This window comes from Drosophila mojavensis, unplaced genomic scaffold (genome assembly GCF_018153725.1).
Source record: "Drosophila mojavensis isolate 15081-1352.22 unplaced genomic scaffold, ASM1815372v1 contig_74, whole genome shotgun sequence".
Taxonomy (NCBI): Eukaryota; Metazoa; Arthropoda; class Insecta; order Diptera; family Drosophilidae; genus Drosophila; species Drosophila mojavensis.
This window is the reverse complement of record NW_025318899.1, coordinates 20,951,048-20,967,555: the sequence shown is the minus strand read 5'-3', so window position 1 is coordinate 20,967,555 and position 16,508 is coordinate 20,951,048. Positions and strand designations below refer to the sequence as shown.

Here is a 16,508-nt window from a genome sequence, read left to right as displayed (position 1 = left end):
GAACTTTTCATATAATATTATATATAGCTATATCATTGAAGTTCCATAGGAACAAGGTGTATGTAGTATTTAGATTAAATATATAAAAAAGATTTCAATTCAAGATAGGAGTAGATGCTTCATCCATTTTTACTTATTCACACATATAAAAGATACAGAAAATATAATAATAATTTATAATATAACAATTTTTTTAAGATTCTTAGAATTTCATAATTTACGACCGATTGACTATAGTTCTTCTGCATAGTACATATTTTATAGCATAAATCAGACATAATTGATCAAGTTTATGGTCCCAGTTTTATAGCACTATATAGTATATTAGGACTAGCTTTGTGTGTCACTTTGCCTAGGAATAATTGTACAGTGTTGGAAAGTGCCCCCAGAGAGACGACTTTACAATTTTAGCTATTGCATTTGCTGAATATCCTCGACGATATTCGTATATCCGATTTGTGTGAGTCAATTAAATTGCGTGGACCGAGAGAGTTATGTTTCGTTGAACTTGAATTTTGTGCGTGCGGCAACAGTTGCTGTTGCTGCCGCGCGCTGCATCAAATGTGTGGCATGGATTTTGAATTTTGATTTAACTGACTTTACAAAAATCATTTGGCTAATTTAACATTTGCTGCTGTTGCTGCTGCTGCTGGGCGGTTGTCTGTTGTTGTTGCTGTTGCTGCTGCTGGCTGACGACTATGTGATGTTGCTGTTGTTGCTGCTGTTGTTGTTGCTGTTGTTGTTGCTGTTGCTGTTGCTGCTGCTGCTGCTGTTGTTGTTGCTGCTGCTGCTGCTGTTGTTGTAGCTGCAATTGTTGCTGATTGGCATGCTGAACGGCGGCCGTTGTCGCCGCTGTCACCACCGGCTGCAACATGCTGGTGCCGTTCTCTCGGCGCACATGGCTATTCAGCTCGGCCTTGACACGCCTGGCTATGTGGGAGCGGGTGTGTTTGCGCAGATGATCCTTGCGGTAGAAGCCTTTGCCGCACTCCTGGCACTGATGCCGCTTCTCGCCCGAATGAATGACAAAGTGCAGACTCAGCTGCTCCTTGCGCTTGAAGGCCTTCAGGCAGACGGTGCAGATGTACGGCCGCTCGGGATTATGCGATTGCTTGTGCCGTGTCAGGTGATCCTTGCGCTTGAGCGATGCCTGACAGATGTCGCACACATAGCGTCGCTCCAGATTGTGCCCCACCAGGTGCACCTCGAGCAGCTCCGGCTCCGGATACGCTACATGGCATTCGGGACACATATAGAGCGGGCTACCATCCAAGGCTGTGCCCATTCGGATTTCGCCGGGACGCAGCTTAGGCTTGCGCTCTTTGGAGCGCTTTTTGCGCTTCTTCTTCTTGGTGCCACTGACAGCTGTCGAGCTGCTTGCCACCACGCTTTGTGTCTGCAACTGCAGTGTTGCCTGCTGCTGCTGCTGCTGTTGCTGCTGCTGTTGGGGCAGCTGTTGCTGTTGTTGCTGATGCAGCGGCTGCTGCTCCTGCTGAGGTATGCTAATGGTTGTCGTCGTGCCAATGGTATTGATGCCAATGGCGGCGCCTGGTCCCGTCTGCACCTGCAGCACCTGCTTGTAAGAGAGATTAGAGATAGGCTAGAAGACAGATTACAATCGATAGATACCACATTCTGTTGATTCTCCTTTTTGATTGTCTCGGCGGAGTACTTGAGGAAGTGGTGCAGCGAGAGTGGCAACGTGTTGGCTGGAAGATGCGAGAGGTAGTCCGCGACGGTCGTGCCGGGCGTGATCGTTTGCCACGAGGTATTCTGTAGCACTGCAAAGTCAAAGAGAAGGCATTGATAGAGTTGCTTTAGAGTTTTGGTTTTCCACTCACCTTGTTGCTGCAATATGGCATTGCATAGATCTTGTGTCAGCTCTTGTGGTGCCACCACTTGTTGCTGCTGCAGCTGCTGCTGCCCGGAGCTGCTCGCCTGCATGGCATCCACTGCACTTGTCGTGGCACTTGTTGCATAGACGGTCGCATATTGCGGCTGCTGCTGCTGTTGTTGTTGTTGCTGTTGTTGTTGCTGCTGCTGCTGCTGTGCGGCAGTGGCCACCAGATGCCCATTATATTTGTCACCTTGCAGCGCCTCCTCCTGCCCGCTGCGGAATTTGCTGCTGGCGGCAGCGGCGGCGCTGCTGCTCGGCTGACTAAAGTGCGCCATGGACACGCCGGCTGCCACCTGCTGCTGCTGCTGCTGCTGGTGTTGCTGCTGATAGCGATTGCCGCTGCCGCCCGGCTCCTGTTGCTGCTGCTGCTGTTGCTGTGGGTTGTTGTTGGCCGCAGTCACATCGGCATCGGCAACGGCCACAGCGGCAGTTACCGTCGACACCAGCGGCGACGACGTTGTCGTCGTAAACTGCGACAGGCCCGGAAACGTATTGCCAAAGGGTGTGAAATTCATTGTGCGTTCGTTGCGTGACTCGCTAGAGGATTCCGGCGGATCGGAAGCTTTCTTTTACGTCGGATTGTTAGCAACTGCAAATAAATTATTAATCAATTAATATTTTAATAGAAACTCTCATGTAAGATTCAATCAGGGGAACGCAGGAATAGTTCATGAAAATCACGTAGAGAGGCTGTACGTATTTTAAGAAGAAACTGAGGAGAGCATTGGGCTTTGAAAGTGATAAAATACAGGCGCAATATGGACGAAAAATAAAAAGAAGTTGGGAAGTTTTTATGGGAATAAAAAAAAAATATTAAGATAGAGATCATTATTATTAAAATTGATTTAAAAATGCATTGATGTATATACATATGTAAGTATGTACACATACAAATATATAAGAATACACGAAACACTTTACACATTGAACAAATTGAATGCATGTGTCTACATAAAATTCTAAAAATCCTAAAGAATTTAAGATTAGGCCGGCTCTGGGTTTCTGAATGGAAAGTGAAATCGCAGCCGCTGTTATTATTTTGACTGCTCAAACGCGCACCCACGTACACACAAGCGCATACATATACATACATATATAGACGATATACATATATACGTAGTATGCCGGCAGCGTGAGAAGCAACAAAAAGAGCGGCAAACCTGCGCGCAATACGAGCAAAAGCACGAACACAAACTACACTAGCCTGCACAGTGCTCGCAGATTTGTGGCATTTGGGTGACTTATTCAAATAAGCAATTTATAATGTGTTAACATATAATTATGTGTAACAAATTTGTATATTGAATACTATAAATAAACAATATGTTTCCAAAAGTATAATAGACTCATTTGATTGGTATTAGTATTGGTGACAGATCGACTACTCTAAGCAAGTTTTGGGTTCTCATTTTTTATTTTTTATTTTTTTATAACAAAAAAACAACAAAATGTTTCTAGCTTATTTAGTTCAAATATTTACATATTTAAATTTCACGATATTCTCAACAGTTCATACCACTGTGCGCCAGTTCGCATTCAGTATGTCGGCACATTGTGTTTAGGTTAGGGTTGTCCCGTTAGCGTACATGTGCCTGTATTTACGTGTATGTGTGCGAGTGTGATTTTATAACAATATTTTGCATAAATTCCACAAAAATCTGCAAAAAGTCAAGAATTTACTAATTTGTGAACTCAAGAAATGAAAAAGAGTTAGACGAAAAGGGTGAGCTAACGCGAAGCGTAAAGGGCAAGTTTTGGCTATATCGATTTTCACTAAGTACGCAAATTAGTGTCGTGTTTAATTGAGAGAGGAACGCAAACAGAAATACAACTACACACACACACAAGTGTATTTAAATACCAGCTCACTTTTGGGCAGCTGTCGGCAGACAATATGCATCGGAGACATCTTTATCAAATGTTGTAAAATGGACTTTCACTTGAGACGCGTGTCGTAGTTTTGTTTTATTTATATATTTTTTTATTATTCTCTTTTTTTTCGGCGAACGCGTGACACAATAAAAATCAAAGGCAGGAGCAGGCAGCAATAAGGCGCCCGTCGCGTCGCTCACAAAGAAAAGCCGATGCTGACGCTGACGTTAACGTTGACGTTGGCGCTGGCGCTGGCGCTAGCGACGTCGTCGCAGCCGATCGGCTGGACAACACAATGTGAAAGTGCACCCGATTGGTATTGTAGCTTACGTTTTTTCGTTCCGTTTTTGCTACGTGTTTGCAGTTCTCTCAAACACTTACACACATACAAACACACTCTTGAAAACACTTAACGAGACGAGCGAGCAGACGTGAATTCCCGCGCGGCGGCATATGTATACATATAGAAATATAAAAAAAAAACTATAAAAAATAAAACTGTTTGCATTGTTGCCCTGGCTAGGCCGGGCTAAAAGGAGTGTAGGTAGGCGCCCGACTATCGTTGTTTTGCGCTGCGACTACGACTGCTGCAGTATGATGGCGCCTCCTCATGCAACCCATACAAAACACCAGCTTCGAGGCAGAGCGTCTACGTCTGTGTCGGGTGCCGCATTCACGACAGGGCCACCTAACGGCGTGTGGCACAAGTTTGCTACTGACCGACCCGCTGCCATCTCGCTTGTACACTCCAACTTGTCCTGTGCGGCGGTCGTGTGCATGAGTGCATGTGTGTGTGCGTATGTTTGTGTTGAACACGAGACAAAAGTACGAAGCTTCGTGCCGGCATTGCTTTACATGTGTGTGTCTGTGCTTGTATGCGATTGTGCATGCTAGGAGCATGAGAGAATAGGCCAGACAGCGAGTGGGAGAGAGTTAGCGAGAGCTAGTTGCTCTCTTAAAGTTGTGAAAATTACCGCTTGATTTTTGTATTAGCGAATAAAATTGAATTAATTTCGCAATGAATAAATGTTAATATTTGAAATTTTATGCATTATGTTTAGGTAAGTAATATTTGTGCTTTTTGTAATTATTATTGGCATCTAAATTGTTTAACTAACCATAAAATAAATCAATTTTTTTAAATTATAAAAATTAAAAATAGTAATTAATAACCAAAAATAGTAATAAATTGAATTAAAACTAATTAATTGAGAATTCCTGTGTTTAATTGAAGATTGCATAATATAATATAGAAATAAATTAGGAATGATTTTAAATTAATTAATTAGAGACATCTCACCTTAATGTTTGTAGGCTCTTTTATATATGTATGTATTTATTCTAAGCTATTTCTAAACATATTTAATTTCCAGGTATAATCTCACAGCGAATCGCATGACTGAATTAGTCATGCTACTTAGCTATTCCAAGCGTTAGGTAGTAATTTGATATATTACAGTGTGATTATATAGTTCTCAGTCACGTCACATCATGTCTGGTTGGTTAATAGCGCTGTTTGCCTCTTTATTTGGATTTTTCTATCCTGTGCTCAGCTCTACACAAAATGGTGATTAGTGGGGGAACTACTTATCATCTGGTTGATGGCTCAACTTGTTTGCAGATCCCTATCATGTTGTGGGCGTGCGATGTGGCATCAATGAGGAAGTTAGCTGTACGATGGTCGAGTGTTCGTGGGGTCAGTACTGTCCGGGAAGAGACTACTGCTACAATCCAACTTGCGTCTGTCAGTTTGGTTATCGGAAGATCAACGGAAAATGTGTGGAAAAACGTCAAAATTTTGCGTACTTTGCTTAACTTTTTATACGCTCACCATTCCTTAAAATAAAAATATATATATACGTAGCTATAGCTAAACGACCTACTTGCAATAGTTTTTATCTACAATCTGAACCCTTTTCTGTAGAATTTTCATTTATAAAAGGTATTCAGTTTTAATCTATGTAGATATTAAGGATTACAGATTTACTATGTAGGTCTATATATAGAATACAAAGATTTTATAATTCTTAGATTTTCTATATTACGCCCTTTTCGCCCGAAGCAAGCGTAGAATAATTGGAGTATCAGCTGTGCAAGACTCAGGGCATCTCCTAGTCGAGTTGTTTCGACTAGAGAACTTCTATTTGTTTAATTTCCACTTACAATCTCGCAGGGAATCGCTTGACAAAATTAGTCATACTAATTAGCTATACCAATCGCTAATTGCACAATTGCACATATTACAAAGTGTTTATATAGTTCTCAGTCCCGTAACATCATGTCTGGATGGTTTTTAGTTCTGTTTTGCTTTTTATTTGGATTTTCTTCTCTGCTCAGCTCTACAAATAATGGTGAATAGTCTAGGAACTACTTCTCATGCAGTTTAAGAGCTCTTCATGGCTCAACTTCTTCACAGATACCTCTGGAGTTGCTCGCATGCCTTGTGGCATTTATGAGGAAGTCAACTGCAGCACAATCAAATGTCAGCCTACTGAAAAGAGTGTGAAGCCTGGATTTTGCTTACTTCCACTATGTGTCTCTCCCCCCGGCTGTATGTATTATTGTAGAGAAATGAGTAAATCGATAAAGATGAAAATTATTCCTTTTTGTTGATTCTGGAATTCGTCATAAATCTTGGTCTATATCGATTTGATATGGAGCTTGGCAAATCGAATTAAGTTATATTGAATGGAAGAACCATTTAATGAAACAAATATAAACCCTTTAAAGGTTTTTGGTGTTTTTAATAATAGGCATCTTTCACAACTTTCTTCAATGACTACATTGATCATGAATCAGATATTGGACTTTGTTTCTTTTTTTCCATAAACGAGTATTATACAGTCAGCTATGTTTAATATCAACATTCGACATTTAAACGTTGGAAAGTATAGTATTTAGGAATTAGATGGGAAGCATTGTAGTTAACTATCGATACTCGACTATAATTTTCGATGTTTAAAGATGCCCTTGGTAGAATAAGAGGATGAGGAAAAAAAAATTAATAATAATAATAATAATGTCAATAATATTATCAATAATAATAATAATAAGGAAAGAAGTGGTACATTTGTATAGAAAATTTAAATTAGTTTAAATAAAGCATTTTAAAATTAATATTTTGTTTAACTGTGAAATTGAAGATTCTTTGATAGAGTAAAATATAAACTTTAAATGAGGTTGCAATATTTATAGCTAAAGATAATTAAAGTGTTGATCGATGTCATAGATATGAATTTCATGCAATAAATATCGAATTCTATAAAACTCAACCAACACATATTCCGCTTTAAAGTGAAACACTTAAGAACTGGGTCATTGCCTTGACATGAAGCAACGAGCAACGTGCAACGTGCACCGTGCACCGTTAATCGAGCAGCAAAAATGCCTGCAACATATCCAGCCGCCATTGTGTGTATGTGAGTGTGTGTGTGTGTGTGTGTGGACAGCTGGGCACAGAGAAGCGACTACCGCAGGATTTGCATGCGGCCAGGCAGAGGCAAAGTCAAGCAGGAGAAGGTGGCCTCACCTCACCTCGCCTCGCAACGCATCGATGGCAACAACAAAGATGCTGCTGACACTGAAATAACCGCATGCAAGGCCAATCGACGAAACCAGGCCACGCACACAAATCGTCGACAAACTCCGTGCCCACCAAGCACAGAGCGAGTCGCTGCACCCAGTCGAGCTCAGTCTGCAGCATGCAAAGCAGAGGTAAATGCACTTGCCGCATGTACAAGGTGGGCGGGAGATGGGGAATGGGCATGCCATGGCACACGAGAGGTGGTGGCTGCAGTCGGCATTCAGTAAGAACCCAAGAGCGCACGACTTTGACTCATGCGGAGAGCCGTTGCCAACAAGAGCAATGCAGGAGGAGCAGGAGTAGGAGCAGGAGCAGGAGCAGCAGAAGAAGAGAAATGGCAGTGCAGCTCTCGCGTATGCATGTGTGTGTGTTAGAGAGGTAGAAGTGCAACTCTACTGCATGTGTGTGAGTGTAAGTGTGTGTTTGTATTTGTGTGTAGGGTGCATTGCGTCATCATCGTCGACGTCGTCGTCGTCGTCGTGAAACAGCGAACAAGTCGCGCCCGCGCCGCGGGCTGGTCAACATTGGCTCCACAACTGGGATGCGATGCGATGCGAATGTGTTACAAGTGGATGACGCTTGCAGGCAAAACTGGTGTCAAGTGGTGCGTGGGCGTGGGCATGGAGGAGGCGTGTTGGCTGCAATTGCTGTTGCTGCTGCTGCTGTCGGCATTTGGCAAGACGAGGCTGAGTGCAAGTCGCGCGCGCCCATTGCGTTGTTTATCCCGGCCACTCAATGTGCATGTGTGTGTGTGTATGTGTGTGTGCGTGTGCTCCGTGTGCTCTGCTGTGCTCCGTGTGCTGTGCTCTGCTCCGCTCTGCGTGTGTGTGTGTGAAAGTGAAACCAGGCGCAGGCTGAAACCGAAAAGCCAATGGTCGTTGCCGTGGCCGTGGCCGTGGCCGTGGCCATGACCCGTCTGTGAAATGCACTCCAGCACACACTCAAACACACGCACACACAGAGTCGTATGCGAAGGTTTGTTAGCAACCGGAAACGCGGTCACAACTGGCAATGGGGGCGTATGCGTAATGTGTAAATATGCACACGCATTATAAGCGGAATCATAAATATCTGTGCTATTTGCAAAATATGAGTGTTTTATAAATGTATGGCATAAATAAATGAAAAAACTATTTAATAAATAATAAAAATAAATTATAATTCTAATAAAAGTGGTTATTTAAAGTTTGTAAGAAATTAAAATTGAAATTAAAACATTTATTCTTTTTGGTGTCAAGTGATTTCAAATTGAATTTGTCACTTAAAATATAAAATAAATTACGGATACGTAATATTTTAATGGAATCATTTTTTAAATATATTTTTTAGGAATTTTTCTTGGCGAAAAAAAATTATTAAAATCAGAAGTTATTATTATTATAATTGAAGCATTTAAAAATATTTGCTAAAGGTGCGTATGAGTAATGTTTGAATATAACATAAGAGTTATGTGAGCAAAAATCTATTCTGATTATTGTTAAAATTTCTTTATTGATTTTCATAAATTTAAAAAATGTTCAGTTGTGTATTTCTTAAATTAAAAAAAAAAACTTTTAGCTTTTGTATAATTATTAAAAATTAATTTTGTCATAAAAAAATAAAAAATTAAATTCAAAATATATTTAAGCAGTTGGTTATTATTATTTAATAAGCATTGTCATTTTTGCCATTTAATAATTATTTTTTAGTTCAAAATTATTCAAATACATTTTTTTTAGTTATTTTAAGTAGCTCTATTATTTTTATTATTATTATTTATTATTTAATAATTATAATTATTTATTTTATTTTTATGCCATTTTTTATAATGTATAATTAAATGATTACTTGTATTAATAATTTGTTTATTTTTTATTTATTATATTTATATTATATTATTATTTTATTTATTATATTTATATTATATTTATTATTTAAAAACCATTTCAACCTTATTTCCTATTTTCAATATTTCAATTCAATTTCAAATTAATTGTATTCTTATATTGTGTGTTTTGAATATTTTTTGTTTATTTAATTCAATTTCACAAGCCTCAAATTATATTAGGCAAAAGAATTAATTTTAATTATAATTATAAATATTATATATTATTTAATACAAATTAGTTTCATATTAATGGGCGCCAGCTCAGACTTGAATTTCAACTTCCACGATTGACAATCAATAGTGTATGTAACGTCAAATAAACTAAGATGACTTACTTAACTTGATTTGAATATTTCCAATCAGAGTTAGTTTAACATGATTCCGTGATAATTCATTGGATTTTGCACTTCGGACTGTTTTTTGAGTCGACCACCGAAATTAAAAATTAGCCGCGTAAAAGTAAAAACGCGTCACTGGGCGGAAGCGAGAGCAAGAGAAAGAGAGAGAGAGCCGCGCAACAGACAAATGTTCCGACAAAGGCCGCAAAGTGACGTAGTGTCGCTGTTGACGTTATAACGTAAACTGATTTAAAGTGCGTCCGTTAATGGCGAGCAATGCAAAAACGACCGGCCTGTCTGCCGCCTGAATGGGCCGATGACCGGCAGCCTAAATTGTGTAGAGTTTGGTGACGACGACGACGGCGGCGATGATGTTGATGAGGCTGGAAGTGGAGTGTGGGGAAGAGGAACAGAGGAGAAGAGCAATAGGCGCAGCAGGCGGTTGCCTAAATGTGTTTTGCCAGGAGGCAAAGGCGAACTCTTTAAAATGCCATTGCACACACACACACAAAGAGAGAGATCAAGAGAGAGAGGAATGCACACACATACACACTTCGCCCGTTGACAGTCACGCACTATGCTGGAAAGTGCGACTCCTCGCTTTCGCTTTTGTGTTTGTTGTCTCGTTTGCTTAGTGCTCGGCTCATTTCGTTTCGGCTCTCAACGCCGACGATGCTCTCTCGCTCTCGGTGTCGCCATCTCGCTCTATTACACAGACTCTCTCGTCGCTATGGTTGTCTGTTTTGTGAGCCGGCAATGCAACAGTTTTTTCACAATAGATTTTTATTAGCTATTTGTGGTGTGTGTATCCAAATCTAGCAAACTTATTAAAGTGACTGCAGCTGTACGTATGAGTGTTTGAATGTATGCTTGTATTTTATGTATATATATGTGTTGAGTGTATTAAAACATGGCGCCAACACTTACTAAGTGCACAAAGGCAGAAGAGGCAGAGTAAGGTTTGACTGTGGCTATCTATATTATGTACATAAAGATTTGTATATATGTAAATGCATACATATGTATGTATATGTACTTCCGTTGATATACAGCTAACCACATGCATGTAATTAAATTCAAAAATTGATTTATTTTTGGCTTGCCACAGTGCACTTCTTTAATTGACTTAAGAAAAAATTTCTAATATAAGGAGATATTTTATGAGCCGTGCCTAATAAATTCAAAATGTTTTCAATTCTTGTGCAAATTTCTTTCTATAGCATACTTATCGGGTATGGTAATTTGCACTATTTAATCTATGTATTGGCATTTTCTTAAATTTGTATTTCTATAAAAAAAATTTTTTTGAAAAATATGATAAGAATTTTCATTCTTAATCCTTATTCTCAAGTGGAGCTAGGATATCCTATTTCTGATTTTAGATAGTTCATCTGCGATATCATTTCTACGATTCGTCGGTTTTAAAGCTTGAGATGTGATATTTGGAATATTAACTCGTGTAGACAATTAAAAAGTTAAAAAATACTATACACATATACAGTTATGCCCTTTGGTTTTGGTTATTCAGATAAGACTGTATCTCTTGCAATAAAATTAGAGCCCAAAAATAATAATATAATAATTCATCAAACTTTCTTCTTAAACTAAAGATTTTTAATTATGTTTATTTGATCTGTTTTACTTTAATTTATATTAACACGTGTACAATTTAAAAAATATTATACATCAATAATAGATCAATGAAGCAGAACGTTAACCTTAAACAAATATTTAATCTCTGAAGAAGAGAATTCTTTAAAATTTAAATTAATCTACCTTTATTTCATCAAACGCTTCAGCATTTAATATGTGAAAATGTTTCAATTCTTAAACAAACATTTCCCATTTCGTAGTCTTAAAGCGGGTTGACTGGGAATCCCCCTTTGGTGTTTTCTATTTTTCTGTGAAATGGGGGCTATCAAGTGCCACACAAAAATGGAGCAGTCTGAAAATTGGTGCAGCAAAATTCTAAACAAGGAAAAGCCAAATGCAAATGCACAAAACCCAAAAGCCAATGTCAGACGCCACGCCAGAGCCAGAGCCAAAGCCACAGTTCAAGCACGAGACCAAAAAGCCGGCACAAGGTCGAAGCGAACGAGTTGCAAAAATGCCCAAAAAAAAAAAAAATAATAAAATAATAAAAGAGAAACACCCCCACTTCAAAAATGGGCAATGAAAACTAGCCGAAAAACTAAAAGTGACTCGCCATTGGGGGCTGGAGGCGGCCGGGTACGTGCAGTGCCCACAGGGGGCGTGTCTAGAGGGGTGCACTCAACGAGGCGACGCCAAAATTCATTCATAAAATTCTAAAACGCGCTAAAATCTAAAATTCTAAACAAACGATAGAGGCCAACCATGATGAGTGTGTGTGTGCGTGTTGGTGTGTGTGTGAGTGAGTGAGTGTATATCAGTGTGTGCCTCTCTCTATATGTGTGGGTATGCGCGTAAAAATCACCCAGTTTTCGGACTGCAATAGAAAACTAGAAACTAGTTGAAATACTGCAAAACAGTTAAATAGACTAAATATGTGCTAAACTATATATGCTCGTTCAGGGAAGTGAAAGGAGTATATAAGTTTGTGTGTATTCTTCGATTTGCTCCATATAAGCATCATGTTGGATGAGTTTTGCATAGAATTTGGAATACCTCTGATATTAATTATGGGACTTTGGGCATTGGGAATTTTGGCACTTATACCAAAAACTATAAACTTGTGCAATTTTAAAGCTAGTTTTAGCTTTTTTACTGCTTGTTTGGACGTTAGGGGCTGTTTAACAATGTATTTAGCCACAAAAAAGCTAAATCTAGATGAAAAGCTTTAGCAGTGAGCTGGTTGCCTTGAATTCCACGACAGATTCTGTGCTATATTTAGCCTTTTTATGGCCAACTCCATTGCTAAACTTATCTTAACCATAGAATCAGCCGTAAAAAGCTAAATATAACTATGAAAATCTGATAGGCTTGATGATTAGGTAGATTATCTGTTCTATGAGTCGAGGAATACTAAGAGCAGATTACATTTTTTACGGCTCTCTCATTTATCACGCCCCCAATGGACTGCCTTTTCCATAAAGTATAGCTGAGACATGTCAGATTCGAAATTATTTCATATATATTTCTCAACCATGATCTGAACGAGTATATTGCAGCTGAGACGTTTTAAACTTGTTGATTTTTGTTGCTATGCAGCAGTGCAGCTGCAACGCTATGCAAAGCACTTGCCATGTTTTGGGCACAACTGTACATAGCATAGGACAATAAAAAGGAGGATTTTATGATTATTTTTAGCTGTGCAAAACAAAAAACTAAAAATGTGTTTATTTTTATATACATATGAAACAAAATGCAGACATAATAGCTATAGATATACATATATACAAATTCATATATATACATATACATATATATTTTTATATAATATGTAGAAAAAATATTTCTATATTCTATAAAATAAATATGTATGCATATATTTGCATGTGCTTGTTTGCTGTAGAAATTTTGTATGTTTGGCACCCTAAAACTCTCTTTTTGAGCGACAGACAGAGACAGTGAACTGAGAAACAGTGAGAGAGGAAGAGAGAAAGAGAGAGAGCGCACAAACACACAGAAAGTGCAGCAAAATGCGTTTTTCCGCATGCAACTGAATGCAAGTGTGCATGTGTGTGTGTGTGTGTGTGTGTGTGTGTGTGTGCAACACCTAACTACAGCAGCATATTGCAACAAAAGTCTACACACACGGACCCGCACACACACACATATACGTACACACACGCACACACTCACACACACAGAGCAAAACAAAATGCAATCAAATGGCAAAAATTTTGCCAGACTGAAATGCAACTAAAAACAAAATGTTGACTTTGCTTGCTGCATGCTGCATGCAACCCCTACAATAAAAAGGCTCTATGCATGCATGTGTGTGTGTGGGTGTGTGTGTGTGTGTGGGTGAGCCTAGCAGTAGCTGGAGTTGATGCATAGGGCCCCAGACAGTTGTTGGTGTGTTCATATAAAACAGCAAAAACATGAAAACATTTTAGTTGCATTTTCTATATATCCACACACACACACACATATACATATACATATATATTTATGCGTATGTGTGTGCATGAATAATCCATGTAGTATATAGAAATTGCATCCCTTAGCTGCTGCACTGAATAAAATGTGCATAAAATAAATTTTATTTCATTTAAGATAAATAAAATTTCTCAAACCCACAAAAACTAAAATTTGTGCACCGAGCTTTAAGGACATTTTTAGCGAAGAGGCTGGGTGAGGGGGGCCGTTGGGTGTGGCTGCAGTCTGTCTGAGTCGACTTCCAATGGTCATTAGCTCAAAGCATTTTGCATTTTAATTGATTGCTCAGCTGCTGCTGCTGCTGTTGCTGCAGCTTTGTTGCTTTGTTGCCTCTGTGTCTTGGCCAAATTGCAGGTAATTTATTTAGACGCAAAATGTCATCAATTCTCGCATCTGACAGATACGAAAAGTATCTAAGCTCCTTTATCTATACTAAGGATGTCTAACTTTTTATACCCTGAACCCATTGAAAATGGGAAATCAGGGTATAATGGTTTTGTGAAAAAGTATGTAACGGGCAGAAGGAGGCGTGGCAGACCCCACAAAGTATATATATTCTTGATCAGCGCGACAAGCTGAGTCGATATAGCCCTGTCCGTCTGTCCGTCCGTCCGTCCGTCCGTCCGTCCGTCCGTCCGTCCGTCCGTCCGTATGAGTGCGTCGATCTCAGAAGTTACAAAAGCTAGAGAGCTGAAATTTTGCATGCATACTCGTGTGTACCATACGCAGTACGAGTTTGCTTTATTTTTTCGATAAATCGTCCGATAACTTTTTTATCGAGAATAATCGAAAATTTGATTTTGTTTTTTTAACCTAATTTAAACACTTTTAGACCTGGAGTCTTCAAATTTGCGTTGTATATAAAGTTAATCGATACAAAGATTTTGTAATTTACAGATTTTGGATACCACGCCCCCTTTTCTCCCAATTTGTAAAAAACGCATTTCAAGTACTAGAGACTTGTGCTTTGGAATGTACACACATATTCACCATATGATTACACTCTAAAAGTTTCATTAAGATCGTATGTCTACAAAAGAAATTATTCAACAAATAAATTCTCATAATATTGCCCACACTGCAGCGCAGCCCAAGCGCAGTCGCTGCTTACTGCGCAGTTAGCAGAGCGCAGGCTTATGCATGCGTGTGGATGCATGTGTATGTATGTGTGCATAAAATAAGTCCAGAATGATTAGAATATCAGCTTGGAGGGTTCAGGGTATCTCCTAGTCGAGCAGTCTCGACTGGAGCCTTCTTACTTGTTATGTGTGTGATGCTTAAAGATTTTCAATATTTGCATGTGGGAGATGAAGTGAATTAGCCTTGGTATACTTTAAGTTTCTTAGTTTTTTATCTAATATCAAAAGTATTTCAATACGCGCTTAGAATAGATAGTCAAAGTAACTTAATATTTAACAAAACAATTTGACATGTAATGATATTAAATAAAATTGAGATTGTTTCAATCTTCAACCGTCTCAATCAATCAATCAATCTCAATACCCATAACTCTATAATCATATATCATATATATACTGAAAATATCAGGGTTAAGAAATTCTCATTCTGCACATTTATCTCATCTCTTATACTATTACTCTTATACTAAAAGTATCTCAGTTTTCATATCAGCTACGCAAACATGGTTAAGTCTTAGGGAAGGGAAGGGAAATTCATTTCTATGAAGATTAAGGCCAAGAGGATAGATATATTATATGCATATCACAAATATTATATATAAATATGTATAAATATCTAAATAAAATGTTAAAGCAAATTATTGATGAATTGTTTTAATCGACATCTTGCTGCTTTATGTTAACGTTTAATTTCTATTACAAATTTGGTTACATTTTTGTTAAAAAAAAAAAAAACATTTTATGTGGATTTTTCGTCATCTGCACACCTAATCTAAAAACCAAAACTAAATGTGATATTGATGAACATTTTTTTATTTTAATATGCATTCTAAGCTAAGTTGAAACAACCAATTTTTATAAAGGAAAAATTAGATTAAAAATATGAAATCGTGTAAAAAGATATCTATTTTAATATACTATCCATATCTATTCAAGTCTTTTTGTGTAATATCAATATCTATTCAATTTTTTTTGTGTTCATATATTTTATTTTTATTATTTTATTATTATTTTTTATATTTTATTTAAATGCCTCTTTATTTCTACTTTACAAACTTCATGTTTATATTTAAGTTATCATATACCAACTTATCAACTTATTTAATTTCATATTGAAGAAAATAGTTATATCAACTACGAATAGTTGAAGAATAAATTACACTAGCGTAACTCCAAACAACAACAATTTAATTATAATAAAAACCTTTTGTGGTTCATAAATTATTCAGTGCCCCTGAACTTATGCAATGCAATTTTAGCAACGGCGCCGCAAAATGGGCGCAAATAAGTATGCTACACTTTTTACTCACGCTGAAGCTTAGAGGCGCAGCTTATAGAGAAAACTTGCTATAAACTAATATATCAAGTTAATAATTTAATTTAAGTTTATGTAAACTAATATATAAAGCTAAACATATTATTTAACTGCTTATGTACTTAAGCAAATTGTATTTTATTTATGAACACGTTAAGCTAACTTTTTGCTAATTTGGTTTAATGATGTATTCACATTCAAGGACCTTGACGTTCTGAGCAGCAGTAAATGAAATGCCAAGTGCATTAATAAGTTTTGTGGCAGCAACAAGCGGCTTGCAACACAATGGACAGGCGCAGCATGTGGCATAATCAGAATGCTGCACAGAGGCTATAATCAGACACGGAGGACACAGTTAAGCAGGCAGAGAATGGGAGTTGTGGCAGTGGGAGTGGAAGTGGGAGTGGGGAGGTA

General features: G+C 38.1%; 1 protein-coding gene and 1 long non-coding RNA gene across 5 annotated transcripts; one reads left to right on the top strand and one right to left on the bottom strand.

Moving 5' to 3' along the window:
• Positions 1 to 98: 98 nt before the first annotated feature.
• On the bottom strand, positions 99 to 9,805 carry LOC6583158 (putative uncharacterized protein DDB_G0271606). 4 transcript variants are annotated; one of them, XM_044010047.1, is made up of 4 exons: positions 9,555 to 9,805; positions 1,842 to 2,486; positions 1,630 to 1,781; positions 99 to 1,573 (listed from the first exon to the last, which is right to left on the bottom strand). In XM_044010047.1, the coding sequence occupies exons 2-4, from the start codon at positions 2,410 to 2,412 to the stop codon at positions 617 to 619; spliced, it is 1,680 nt and encodes a 559-aa protein (XP_043865982.1). In that variant the 5' UTR covers positions 2,413 to 2,486; positions 9,555 to 9,805; the 3' UTR covers positions 99 to 616. The 4 variants fall into 4 exon arrangements, with proteins under 4 accessions (XP_043865982.1, XP_002008836.1, XP_032587117.1 ...); XM_002008800.4 differs by lacking the exon at positions 9,555 to 9,805 and adding an exon at positions 3,767 to 4,501; XM_032731226.2 differs by lacking the exon at positions 9,555 to 9,805 and adding an exon at positions 4,100 to 4,501.
• LOC116804332 lies at positions 5,602 to 6,502 on the top strand. The gene is made up of 2 exons (XR_004364295.2): positions 5,602 to 6,120; positions 6,186 to 6,502. It is a non-coding gene; the product is annotated as an uncharacterized LOC116804332 (long non-coding RNA).
• Positions 9,806 to 16,508: the final 6,703 nt, after the last annotated feature.

Bases quoted from the DNA above. Each gene is read 5' to 3' on its own strand.
- LOC6583158 (XM_044010047.1), bottom strand. From the start codon at position 2,412: ATGAATTTCACACCCTTTGGCAATACGTTTCCGGGCCTGTCGCAGTTT. The intron at 1,782-1,841 runs GTGAGTGGAAAA...TTGACTTTGCAG, and splicing joins TGCCATATTGCAGCAACAAG to TGCTACAGAATACCTCGTGG. The intron at 1,574-1,629 runs GTATCTATCGAT...TCTTACAAGCAG, and splicing joins AGGAGAATCAACAGAATGTG to GTGCTGCAGGTGCAGACGGG.